This window comes from Stegostoma tigrinum, chromosome 10, assembly GCF_030684315.1.
Source record: "Stegostoma tigrinum isolate sSteTig4 chromosome 10, sSteTig4.hap1, whole genome shotgun sequence".
Taxonomy (NCBI): Eukaryota; Metazoa; Chordata; class Chondrichthyes; order Orectolobiformes; family Stegostomatidae; genus Stegostoma; species Stegostoma tigrinum.
In genome coordinates, this window is record NC_081363.1 from 17,539,387 (window position 1) to 17,553,512 (window position 14,126).

Here is a 14,126-nt window from a genome sequence, read left to right on the forward strand (position 1 = left end):
TTAACAGAAAGCAGTGTTAAATTTAGTAGTATTGTCTGTTGCATGGTTAACATTGAAGCATAAAACCTTTTGAAGAATGATCAAGTCACGAGCATTCTGCTTTTAAAGAAAAAAAAAAAATCGGCAACGGAGGGAGATGCAGGATGTTCAACTAATGTCTGCTTGCAACTGGAGGAAGGCAGACAGTCTGATAGTCACATACCATTTGCGTAGCTGCTCTGTCCACTCCCCCTCATGCACGAGTATTCCACAGTTGATACTAAGCTCCAGAATAAGAACTGTGAATACCTCACAATGAAAATTATTTATACAGTGACACTAAACATGGAACCACTGCAGCAGACATTATGTCAGACTTCAGGATAGAACACATGCACCACTAACATAATAGGCATTAACTGAATCATTCCCCATTTCAGAAGCCGACAAAGACCCCAGAGCAACAGATTTACATTGAATTAACCAGCCCTGTGTAACAATTTTGTGCAGAGACCATTACAGAAATAAAGTATAATCAATCATTTTGCTGGATCCTGTCCTGGCTGTACTTTAAAGCAAAAAGAACTATATGATGGTTTCACTTGTTCAGAATATGGAACTCAAAGGCGAGTAAAGGGAAGCCATTTAGATTAAAGAGATAATGGGAACTGCAGATGCTGGAGAATCCAAGATAACAAAGTGTGAGGCTGGATGAAGACAGCAGGCCAAGCAGCATCTTAGGAGCACAAAAGCTGATGTTTCAGGCCTAGAAAAGGTTTTTCTGATGAAAGGTCTAGGCCCAAAGCGTCAGCTTTTGTGCTCCTAAGATGCTGCTTGGCCTGCTGTCTTCATCCAGCTCCACACTTTGTTATCTCACTTAGATTAAAGTTTCGTTGATGACAATTTCCCTCATCTGTTCAAACGGTTGACCAGGCAGAACAAGCAGAGTCCTGAAAGGAGTAAAATATGCACCATAACCACAGGTTTGCACAGTTATGGATGTTCGAGACAAACTTCTGTAATGACTCAGAACCAGCAGCTGTGTAAAGACTATTTTCCCCCCTTTGTATTTTTTATTGTGGGCAGAAATAAGAAAAGATCTGTTGTAAAATGCAAGGAGTGTTGAAAGATTGCTATATTTTTTAAAAAGTTATCTGACACCCATTGTAAGCACTGTTTACACAGCTACATCTTGGGTTCTTGTGGTGCAATGGTAATATCCTTACCTCTCAGCCAGAAGACCTGGGTTCAAGTCTCATCTGCTCCAGGAGTGTGTCGTAACATCTCTGAACAGGTTGATTTGAAAAAACTACTTCAAGCAGTAGTGAAAACCTAATTTACAAACGAACTGAAGCCAAGGGGTGTGTCCAAAAAGAGCTTTGACTGGTAACAAGGAGTTGATTGGTCAATGGACTAGCGACTGGTTATTGATGACAAAAGCCTTCTACTTGCCACTAACTGCGTGATTGGTTCCCAGGTAGCTGAACAGCTTGCAGGTATAAACGTTGGGACAGAAACCATTGGACTTCTGGAAGGAGAGCGGTTACTGTTCTGTAGGTAAAACCATCTTGTACCTCAAGATGACCAGTTTATTTTTTGCTCTGTTTTTTGTAAACTGTGGCTCTTAACCAGTAAGCCAGAAACTGTTATGCATGAACCTACCCACCTTGTGCCTTCTGCCTTCTGCAAGCAAGTGCTGAAGGAGAGTCGAGGGTCAGCACATCCTGGTGAGACAAAGGAAACTAATCTTGTGAACAAGGGACCATTAGATTGCCTTCCAAGTCCTTATAAGGGGTTTAAGAGTTTCAACTAGTGTCATATGACAATGATTCATAATTATTTACCCATTTATTCATAACAAATAGTAATACTTGTTAAATATAGAATCATCAACCTGGGTCGGTAGACAAGTGAGTCAGGAATTTTGTATACTTGTTAAAAACCTTTAACTTTAGCAATAATTCTGGGAGTAGTTGGGCTTGCTTTCCAGAGCAGTGTAGTAGTATAAAAGCTGCCAAAATGCAGATCCCCATTCACTGACACACAAGTCAAATTGCTTCAATGCTTTTTTGTTAAAGTTCTGTAAGGTATTTAAAATAGAGCAGTCTGGTAGCTCGGATTACCCCAGGCTCAATGTGTGACCTCAAAAGGATAGTAGGGCATACACTACTTAGTAGATACTTACCCAGGGTCTTTTCCTCATTGAAATTCCTGAATGTCTGATCTCACACCACCAGTCAGACACTTTCCCATGACAGGAGGGGAAACAAGAGACATCTTAAGATGATTTTATTCTGGTGGAAGCACTAAATAATCAAAATGAAGTCTCAAAACATGCAACTGTATTTTCATTTGATAAGAAAATCCCATCTTCATTTCCCATGAATTTCTTGCTTGTGTAAAAATGAGGGGGAAAAACCTCAAATCAAGGTTAGGTGAATTGGACAACTCTGGACTGTGAGTGAACCATAACTTAAAAGTTGCAAATGTTTCTGATCCAGTTAATCATTGGGCCCCACTTTAGTTTTAGCACCATAGACCTTGATACATTTTTGACATTCAGGCAAAGACAGTTTGAGATTACCAACCTTACCTGCATTGGTGGGCTCAGGCAAGGGAACAAACCTGATCATTTGGCATGAAACATGGTTTTTGCTACAGAGGTGGCAAGGAGAAAGACAAAGACATCGGACTGAAAAATTGAGAGATGGGGATTCCCTTATGGGGTAAGAGGAGCTGGATGCCAGATAACAAGGGATCCTTAACCAGAAAGGGCCATCATGTCCGAGTACATCTCATCACAAAAATGATTAATGTCACTTGATCAAGGTTAAAAATTTACTGAAGTAAGTGTGTCTGATTCGGTCTTTGACAATATGGGCATTGTCATAGCAAGCTAGAGAAACCCATGATCAGCTTTAGTGTTACTGTAACTGGCTTAAACATGCCTGATAAATCTCCAGTCTTAGCTACACTCCACTGTAGATCACGGCTGTGGAAATTGTTTGAGAGTCAGCATAGTGCACAAATTCCCTGATCATCAGAGTACACTGTTCTCCTTCCAAGCTTTTGTTGTTGGTCATTACGTCAGGTAGAGGATTTCCTGTGATGCTCCTCATCTATAACCGTTCAGCTTGTCCCAGTTCAAAGTGCGGAAAAAGGAGTGAGATTTTATCTCCTGTGCTCCATTCTCGCCAGAACCAAGCCGGCAGCGGTAATCCCACTGCAACAACTAGGGCAGGAAACAAAAAGAGAAGATCGACATGAAGGAAATCTAGCTCACCTTAGCCTTGTTCGTGTTCCAAATAGGCAAAAGCAATAAGCACTGCTGGAAATGGACTATTAGCAGTATGGAATTATGACTACAACACTCCCGAGGTCCAGCCTAGCAGGTTGGACGGCTGGCTTTCAATGCAGAATCATGACACTTACGTTCAATTCCCACATTGGGTTATGTTACCATGAAGGACCTCTCCTCTCGCTTGAGATGTGACAACCTTCATGTTACACCACCACCAGTCATCTCTCCCTCTAATCAGAGAGCAGCTTTATGGTCCAGTAGGACTATGGTGTTTTTAACTCTTATGCAGTTCCCGGTTTTCTGCTAAACAAAAACATTCACCAGAAAAAGGAATCATATCATATCTGCTTTCCTCACAATAAATGTTCAGTCAATCACTATTGTAGATTCCAACTGTTTGTCTTCAGACCCTCCTATAAATTGAAGCCATTACTTTAATGACCATGATTAATCTTAAATCATGGTGCACTATGGCTGTTGGCTTATGAAACCACTAAGAAGAACATCTATGTGTAAATGTTGTGTAGCTCAAAAATAGGTCTTTTCAGATGCTGGACAATTCCATATTCTTAGCCATTCCTCATAGTGTAGCCTGGTGTTTGTTGATTAGCATAGCTGTGGTGGACTGGAGGGTCTGTTCCTACACTTTATAACTATGACATGGCGATAGTGGAGGCCTGATTATTCCAACGTTCAAAATATCAAATAGATGGAAAAGGAGGAAAAAAGAAAGAAGGAGGGAAAGCATTTTTGGATAAGGAGAACACGCAATACTGGAGAGAAATACATTTCAGAGGGTTCAAGACTAAAGCCAATGGCAAGCAGTATGCAATTACATTGTCTGATGTAATATATTGACCACCAGCTAGTGGAAAGGAACTAGATGAACAGATTTGCAACAAAACTACAGAAAGGAGTAAACAAAGTAGTTGTAATGGGAGGTTTATATTAATCATTTGACATTGTCAGTGGTAGCAGTAGTGCAAGGGGCAATGAGGAAGAAGTGCTCCCAGATAGTGTTCAGGAGAATTTCCTCTCGCAATACATGTCCAGTGCAACACGAAACGAGACACTGCTACACCTTTTCTTGGGAATGAAGTGGGCCAAGTACATCAAGTGACAACAGAAAACATTCAGGAGACAGTGAGCTTTGTATGATAAGACTCAAGGTAGTGGTAGGAAACAATATTCATCATTCATCAAAAATAAGAATAATCTAATGGCAGAAAGCAAACTTCAACTGGGAAAAACCAGTGCTGAACTCGACAGACAGAAACCAAAGGCTGAGAAAAGCAGTAGCTGATCAATAAGCTATCTTCAAAATAGAGATGGTTTTGCCACAATCAAGGCATACTCCCCCAAGCAAGGAAAAATAGGTAAAACAAATCCAGAGCTTTCTGGATGACTAAAACCGCATGAATTAAGTTAAAGAACACCTGTCATAAATGTACTTTTTTCAAAAAAAAATTTACTCGATTCAGTTGAGCACGAACATGGATGATTGTAAAGCGTAGGCTATGCAGGATAGTTTGATCTTACAGTAGGATAATAGGTCAGTATAACATTGTGGGCTGAAGAGCCTGTACTGTGTTGTACTGTTCTATATTCTTCTAAGAATGCTGAATATAGAAGATCCAGAAGAGGGGTGAAAAAGTAAATGCAATGAAACAAAGAGCAACTATGAAAGAAGACTAACATGAAAAAGGAAAAGGAAATGTTCAATAAGATTATCAATAGTAAAGTGGCGATAAAAAGAGTTGGGCCAATTAGTAACCAAAAGTGGCATTAACGCAAAAGGCAAGAGCTATGGCTGAGATGTTTAAAGGATTACTTTGCATCTTTCCTTACCTATGAAGCAGATGCTGCCTAGGCCATTGTGACAGAGGAAGAAACTCAGTTACCAGAAGGGTTTAAAATTTAAGGATCGCCTGGTCAGGTTGTTGGTACTTAGATAAAGCACCAGGAGTAGAAGGGATGCTAAAGGATACTGAAGAAATGAGTGGAAATTTCAGAGGTGCTGACAATAATCTTCCAGCCTCTTCTAGATTCAAGGTGGTGCCAGAGGATTGGAGAATTGCAAACATCAGGAAAGAGAAGTCATGGAATTAAAAAAGGGCATAGTAGCTATATGAATGCAAAACTGGCAGAGAAAGAGGAAATAGAGTTCAGCAGATGGGCATTTTACACGCTGGAAGTAGTAGAGCTCTCCAGGTGTCAGTTTTGGACCCTTGCTTTTCTTGTTACATAAATGATCTAAATTTTGGTGTGCAGGGGACAATTTCAAAGTTTGTGGATGAAAGTCTTTGGGAAAATGAAAACTGAAGCCGACGGTGTAGGACTTCAAAGCAGATATTGACACTTTGAAGGAGTAGGCAGATATGTAACAGAAAAGTTCAATGCAAGAAGGGTGATGCATTTTGGTACAAAGAGCACAGTGTAATAAAAAGGACATTTTTAAAAGGGTGTGCAGAATTGGACACTTAGCTATACATGCACACGGCCATTAAAAGGTGGCAGGACAGGTACAGAGGGCTGTTAACAAACATACCATATTCTAGGCTTCATAAACCGGGGTAAAAATTACAAGAATTGGGAGATCATAGCCACCGTATATAAAAGAATCTGGCACTAGGTTCAACCCTAGCTGAAGAACAGTATATCGTTTGGAGCACCACACTTTGAGTGAGGATAAAATTGTATTGGATAGCATGGCCAAGAGGTTAATGATTATGGCCCCAGGGTTAAGGCTGTTCTTCCTATGATAAGGAAAGACTGGAGAAAGTGGAACTGATTTCCTTGCTGAGGGTGAAGTGTAATGAGATCCAATAGAAGTTTCCAAAAAAAAATCTGAAGATTGGAGTGGATAGGGAGAAATTAATTATTCCTGTTCAAAGGATTGAAAGCCACTTCTAAAGCATTTTGCAAAATAAAAAGCAACTGTAACGTGAAATAAAGATATTTTTTAGTTAGCAAATACTAAATGTATGGAAGGCACTGTGTGGAGGAGGCAGGTTCAATTGAGGCATTCAAGAATACATTAGATGGTTATCTAAATTGAAACATTCAGAGTTACAGAGAAAAGGCAGAAGAGTCAAAATGTTCAGACAGCTAGTGTAAACAATCTGGTCCAAGTGGTTTCCTTTTGCACAATAACAAGATGTGATTATGAATTTGTGTAAAATAGAGTCTTTAACATTTCAGACAAGCACTGCTGGCATCAGTTAAGCAAAATCTCCATGCTAAGTGGAATCAATGTATGAAATGGATTGTCACAAAATCAGAGGTACTCTGATCATTGTCATTGCTTTAGAACATAGAGCAATACAGCGCAGAACAGGCCCTTCGCCCCTCGATGTTGCGCCGACCTGTGAACTAATCTAAGCCCCTCCCCCTACACTATGCCATCATCACCCATATGCTTATCCAAGGACTGTTCAAATGCCTCTAATGTGGCTGAGTTAACTAAATTGGCAGGCAGGGCATTCCATGCCCTTACCACTCTCTGAGTAAAGAACCTGCCTCTGACATCTGTCTTAAATCTATCACCCCTCAATTTGTAGCTATGCCCCCTTTAGACTGTTAGCAAAAAAAATTACCAGTCTTGAGAAACAAAATCGAAAGCACACACAAAAACAGAAACTGCTGGAAAAACTCAGCAGTTTTGGAAGCATTTGTGGACAGAAATCAGAGTTAACATTTCAGGTCCGGTGACCCTTCCTCAGAACTTAGTACTTATTTCACAGATGCTGAAAGCCCTGCTGAGCTTTGCCAGTAATTTGTTTTTTTCTTCCTGATTTACTGCATCTGCTATCCTTTGGGTTTTTAAAAATCAAAACAGCACAGTTGGTTTACTTCAGAATTATACGTCAACTTTGGTTGACTGGCAACATTCCTGCCTGGAAGGCATTCATTTGTTGACTTAAACAATACTGCTCCAGTCTGAGATTTCAGTGGAAAAGTAGAGACTGCTACGTTATCACAGCCATCTTTACAACAGATATTAAACTGAAATACTGTCAGGATGAACTCAAGACTTTATTAATACTACATGAAGAGTAGTTTCTTGATGTGCAAGTCAATGTTCTTCCCTCAATTGACGCTACCAAAAACCGATCATTTCATTTGTACTTCTGGGTCCCGAAACAGTGCACACAAGCTGCCTGCAACACTAGTCCAGAAAAGCTTGGCTAGACTTGTGTTCTTTGTTGGATCTGAATCACAAAAATCTTGATAAAGTTTAATATATATGGACTGAGTTTATTAATATATAGTTACTCCAGATTAAGTTATGCTAGCTAGAACTGAATTATCATTATTCTTGATCACTATCCAGAAAAGGTTTTCCAATTTCAGTATTTTCTAACCAACCTGCTCAGATGTTACTACACTTCTCTACAGCAGGTGGGACTTAATTCTAGGATTCTTGGCTCAGAGGCAAGTACACTACCACTGTGCCACAGGAGGACTTGATTTCAAATGCTGAGAAAAATCTGGATGTAAGCAGCACAAATAACTAACTGGCACCCTCACCTGTTGGAGAAGTGACACTGCAGCAGGACTGAGATGGTCCGGGAGTCGGAGCTGGGTGTGAGAATGGATTCTGGAAGGATAGCACTGAGACAGAGTCTGGGGAAGAGAGAGATACAGAACATCAGTTAAAATGCTGAGGAACACAATTTTGCGTCAATAGTGCTTTGTACTTCTTCACCAGGGCTAAAGCTGCTGATAACTAAGTCATTTAATAAAAATCACTTTGGTGAATTATAAACTCAAACATGAGTGACTCACACTCAAGTGGATTTGGAATTGGCTGAACTGTAGGAAACAGATTTTTGACGAAGGAATCAAACCAGGTACAAAATCTGATATCTAACGGTTTCACATGGAGGTACTTGTTTTTTTCTATATTGGATCAAATGTCTTGCATTTGCAACTCAGTTCATTGCAAGTTTGTCAACTTTGCAAAGAGTAGCAGTGATGCATAAAATGAGTTAAACAAAATGTAAAAAAATAGTCAGAACAACAGTAGGTTATAGGAAATGCCTATGCTAAAGTAATGCACTCAAGAAAAACATGGTACAGTACTTCAGTGCTGATAGTTTTTTTATCAACTTCATCCTTATTCTATTCAAACAATCTTAGCTGACTTTAAATGCTACAAATCTGACAATGCATATCAGCCATCAACAAAGTCAGTGTGTAACACAATGGAAATAAAGCAAGTCTGAAGTTGTGATAAATGTGATGCTCTGGTCAGAATTCATTCCGATAATGCACCGCCAAAATACATGGAAAACATTTTAGATCAGAGATAATGGGAACTGCAGAAACTGGAGAATCCAAAGATAATAAAGTGTGAAGCTGGATGAACACAGCAGGCCAAGCAGCATCTCAGGAGCAGGAACAGCAACTCATATTCCGCTTGGGAACCCTGCAACCCAATGGTATCAATGTGGACTTCACCAGCTTCAAAATCTCCCCTTCCCTACCGCATTCCAAAACCAGCCCAGCTCGTCCCCTTCCCCCACTGCATCACACAACCAGCCCAGCTCATCCCCTCCCCCCACTGCATCCCAAAACCAGCCCAGCCTGTCCCCACCTCTCTAACCTGTTCTTCCTCTCACCCATCCCTTCCGCCCACCCCAAGCCGCACCTCCATTTCCTACCTACTAACCTCATCCCACCTCCTTGACCTGTCCGTCTTCCGTGGACTGACCTATCCCCTCCCTACCTATACTCTCCTCTCCATCTATCTTCTTTTCTCTCCATCTTCGGTCCGCCTCCCCCTCGCTCCCTATTTATTCCAAAACCCTCACCCCATCCCCCTCTCTGATGAAGGGTCTAGGCCCGAAACGTCAGCTTTTGTGCTCCTGAGATGCTGCTAGGCCTGCTGTGTTCATCCAGCTTCACACTTTATTATCTTGAAAACATTTTAGATGTTGTACCAGTCCAGGAATCAGAAAGCTCTGTAGGAACATTGGTAGCTTGAGCAAGAAGATCAGTGTTACTTTGGCTTTTGAGCTGGGACCAGACAGGTGACTTTTTTCCCCCAGCATGGATAGTCATTAAGGAAATGGAAAAAAGACACTGCCTGATTAAGATTAAGATTTAAATTGAGAGATTAGAAGTAGGACTTGGACTTACAGTACTGGAAGATAAATTGAGTTTGGAATAGAACGCCCTTTGATGAAAAGATGTGATCAACAAATGGATCAGCAGAGTGTGGGAAGTCTAAACCCTGGAATCTTTTCAGGAATAAATATTTGCAGCCATGGTGTCAGGATGTGTCGATACCATCTGTACACATAACCGCAAGTGTATAAAATCTCAACAACAACAAAAAACAGGATGACACAAAAGGATCAGTTACCGTCCCGGTTAGAAGTTCAAATAGCAATGCTCCAAGGCTCCACCAGTCACAGGCCTCTGTTACTCTTCCAACCCCACCGACTTCTGCCAAAATTAAAACAGACATTTGACATTGCTAAAAGGAGTCAAAGCTTTTAGTCTTGCAGTTATCTGCACTAGGACACAAGAAACAGACTTGGAAGAATGGATACTTAATAATGGCATATGGTACATAATTGATTTGGTCATAGTTGTTATGGAGATACCGCAGGAACAGGTAACTTGACATTCTTTATTCTCAGACCAAGCAGATAGCTTGAGATTGGTCAGCGTGCTATCATGAGATTGCAGCAAGTTAGCCATCTTACACCTCCTCTTGTTCCCGTCAATGAAAAAACTGCATAATGCATAGAACAGGGTTTTGTGTTTAACACATGTAGCCTCTATCACATGAAACTGAGGCTACTGGCAAACCTAAACTGGTTTCTGGTGTAATTCTCAACATTGTCTGGATAATTTTATAAACATCATCTATGGAACTAATTTTTTGTTAGATGATGATGTTAGGGATTTTGCTTTAACCATGCATTCTGATAGATCGCTGTGAAGAGGTTCCTAAGTCAGTGTCCTCCTTCCCCACTCCCAGTTTAACAAATTCCCCACAGCTTACTAATATTAATTGTGAAACATGTACTCGTTTGCCACTCTGTTAGGTTGAAAAAAATTCCAAACCTCTCAATTCTTTCTCATTGCTGTGGTACTCAGGCTTTGGTGATGTGTTTTATGGTTTACCTTTACACTGAGCATCTCCAACGCGCTCAGTGGCCAAACCATAACGACCTCTGAAGTGCATCCTGACCATGGCACTGTACAGTTGAAACACCCACCTTTAAATGTGTTTTTTTAAAAACTGTCCTGCTCACATAGTTCAACATTGTAATAACTTTGCTAATTGCCACTTTGCCTTAATTAATTTGTTCTTATTTCTGCAATTCTACATGCTACTTCAGATTTATCCACCTAGAGCTCCACTTATCATTAGTCAGAACTGACAATTCATCTTAAACAAGCCAACAAAGAAAAAAACACTTTAGAGAAACCATCTTCGACACCAAGGGGAGAAAGAACCATGAATGATTAAGTAAACGTCAAACAGATAACTCTGACAACCAGCAATCAGACATCAGGCAGAATAGGGCTAACCCTAGAACAATAGAAAACATTCATAGTAATACCTTTAATGTGGGCAAAAAAAATCTCAAAACATTTCATAGGTGTGTGTTCTATTTTTAAACAAAAGCCCATAAAGACAGATAGGAAGAAACCAAGAAAAACGAAAAGATGCAACAGTTACAGAGGCTGACAGGGGGAATATCAAAGCCTTGGGCACAAGCAGCCAAAAAGCACAGCCATAAATGCTGCAGCAATTAAAAATCAAGGATACTCAATTCATTGTAATTAGATAAGCAAAGAGCTGTGGGACTTGAGGTCATTAGAGATTGGGAATGAGGCAGCCAAGGAGATATTTGAAAACCACATTGAGTTGCCTCAATGGAAACTGATATAGTTTAGCAAACATAGGAGAAGATGGCGAACATGTTCCTAGATTAACTGGCCACTAAACTAAAAAGGTCACAGCCTAGGCTGACCAGTTTTCTTACTCCCTACCCAAATATTCTCTCTTCGTTTATAAACAAAGTGACTGACTGGTACACCGTTCGCATGTGATGGGCCTTATGCAATCTGGTTTAGGTCTCATCTCGCTACGACTTAAATGAATTTAATGCAGCATTTGCATAAAACTGTGGGTCTTTGCTCCTCTGTTTTAATATTCCAAAAGCAGAGCTCACGTCAGTTAATTCTGAGCAAATAGTGAATCGAGAACAACGGAAATCTGGGTGTCTCTGTGAATGTAGTGCAATTACTTATTAAAAGTAAATCTGCATTCATTTATCTTAAGGCGCTAAACGTCCTCAAGATGCTTCACTGAGAAATCCAGTACACCACCTCAGTTTAGTTTTGTAAACCAAAACCATTACCTGGTGCACAATACATATCCTCTATGGCTTTGGTGCTACACTGAACTTCAACTTCGTTCCACTGGCCAAAGTACGTGAGGCAAACGTGACCTATCAAGATGGAAAATAGTTCTAGTGAATGACTTAATACAACACACACAACCTCCAGTTCTATGACAGAATCAGCAACTTTTGAGAAAAACTAGTACAAATCTTGACTCTTGTTCCCTCCCCTCTCACCTGCATTATCCACAAGTATATTACTTGGATTTAGATCCAGACAAATAATTCCCTGCTGATGAAGGCTTTCTAAAGCAAGCACCATCTCAGCTGCCCAGATTCTAATGTGATCCTCGGTCAGACCCGAGGAGGCTTGGTTTGGATCAGGCAGGTCAGCATTTGAATGTGGAGTTGAAAAAGATGCAAACTCCCTTTCTTCTGCTTTGTCAGGAGCTGAGGATCCTGAAATCCTGCTACAGCACCTTCCATTCTCAGCTTTACAAAGGCACCCAGTGCACGAAATAGTTCTGGCATCACAGTCCTCATGGTCACGATTGGTTTCAGGAACTGGAATTTGGCTTGGAAGTTTAAACAGATGGTCAATCTTAGGGCCTTCACCTTCATGATTCAACACTTCCATGTCATTAGTCGAGATGCCTTTCGATTTTAATGACTTTACTGGTTGTTCAATTAAAGATGATATCAAATGTGTACTAGGTTGTTGTACAGGGCTGAGAACACTCAGGGAAGTCTTCTGCTCAGACAGCCCCTTTCCCAACACTGTGACAGTTGTATTTCTCACAGGCATTACAGACGATGTTCCGACAAGGACTAGCTCAGAATTATCCATAACACCGGCGACTTTGCTACTATCTGCAATAGTATCTAAAGGATTGACTGTAATTTGGTATGAACCCCTTTGCCCTTGCCGTCTGCTAGCCTTCAAGTTCAAGCTGGTGGCTCTAACTGGACTTCTAATTGGACTTGATCCATTCACAGGCTCCTCTTGAATTAAAATAGCCTTTTCTTTTAACAAATCTGAAGCTGCTTGGCTTTGGTTAGTTTCGGATGACTTTGGACTCAATGCGTCATTGAAGCTTTTTGTCTGTAAGAAACATTCACCAGACCGTAAACTCTTATCCTTGTAGAGAAGCTGACTCTTTTCACTCTGAAGGTCATTTTGCATTAAATGGTCCACAGTTATTGTCATGGCATGATTTGCAGTTTTATTGCTTGGAGTCAACTCAGCATCCTTTGCAGGAAGCAAAGCAGTGAGGTCAAAAGTTACATCCGCGCTGTATATCAGCTGCGCCACTTGAAAGCTTGTTCCCTCAGCACTCTCCCGCAAGCCATTCAATGCTATGCAACCCTTTGAAATTCCATTATTTCCCCGCCAGATCTTTGCCTTGTTTGCACTTGCACTGTGTGTACTTAGTTGGTCTGAGCCATTTATTTGGTGGGATGCCTGGTCTTTCACAAATCCTTGTGACATACTTGATTTGGCATCATTGATACCATCAGTGCTGTAACCATATTTATTGTCACATTCACCATTTCTTTCTTTCTTGGTGTCTTTTTGCTGTTCCCTCTTGCTGTTGGGTGGAAGTACGGAATTGTCATAGCACATGGATGACAGAGAGGGAGCAGTGTAGCTGTTTCTCATTTTAATGGTTGTGTGATGTGGACTGGAGCATTCTGGAAATTCCAAACCCTTTTCTGCAACAGATTGACGGAGGTGACGCAGCTGAGACCAGAGCTTCCCTGCTAAAGGAAAAGAACAAAGACTTCAGCCTTGCAAGTTGCATGAGACTGTGGAAAATATCATAACTGTAGTCCCGCCGATGCAAAGCAGTAAGCAAAGCCAAAAATGATTAGCGATGCAACACATGTACTAGCTCTAGCTCAGTTGTTATCACAGTTACAGGAGTCAGCAGGCAGTGGGTTCATGCCCTATTTAAGAGGCTTGCGCACAAATTCCAAGCTGAACAGACTAGTGCAGTACTGAGGAAACAATTCACGGTCAACAGGCACAGGTTGCACTCGAACAGAAAGTCATAATGCTACTCTGAAGAATAACACTGGAAAACTTCCATGCCATCAAGGCCAATATCTATCTCACAACTAATGTACAAAGTCTTTCAAAGCTATTTGTGGGAAATTGTTAACTTGGCTTTCATACTTCCTAAGTTACACTTGTGAATCAAAGATTATTGGGAACGTGGAATATGAAACAAACAGATTAGCCACGATTGTATTGAATGGCACAGCAGATGCAAGATAACAAATGGCCTACTTCTGCTCCTGAGGCTGCAGCAATATATTTCCAAGTCACGATTTTGAGTGGCTTGAAGAGGAACCTGCAGGTGGTACTATTCCTATGCAAATTTCTTTTTCATCTCAATTTCTGTGCAAAATGAAGTTCCTCATCAAGAGATAAGAAACAAATGTTTTTACGCCCAATTGTCCTACTGAGCTTAATA

General features: G+C 40.7%; 1 protein-coding gene across 12 annotated transcripts in view; it reads right to left on the minus strand.

Annotated features, from left to right (window-relative positions):
* Window positions 1-826: 826 nt before the first annotated feature.
* rps6kl1 (ribosomal protein S6 kinase-like 1) overlaps window positions 827-14,126 on the minus strand; it is a 46,717-nt gene continuing 33,417 nt past the window's right edge. For 6 of the 12 annotated variants that reach the window (XM_048537849.2, XM_048537846.2, XM_048537845.2 and 3 more), the window contains 5 exons: window positions 11,887-13,410; window positions 11,668-11,757; window positions 9,651-9,733; window positions 7,811-7,906; window positions 827-3,211 (listed from right to left, as the gene is read on the minus strand). In XM_048537849.2, the coding sequence (XP_048393806.2) occupies window positions 3,095-3,211; window positions 7,811-7,906; window positions 9,651-9,733; window positions 11,668-11,757; window positions 11,887-13,410 (1,910 nt within the window). In that variant the 3' untranslated portion in view covers window positions 827-3,094. Of the gene's footprint in view, window positions 3,212-3,236; window positions 3,584-6,996; window positions 7,492-7,810; window positions 7,907-9,650; window positions 9,734-11,667; window positions 11,758-11,886; window positions 13,411-14,126 lie in introns of those variants that run through there. The other 6 variants (XM_048537848.2, XM_048537853.2, XM_048537850.2 and 3 more) reach the window with 6 other exon arrangements.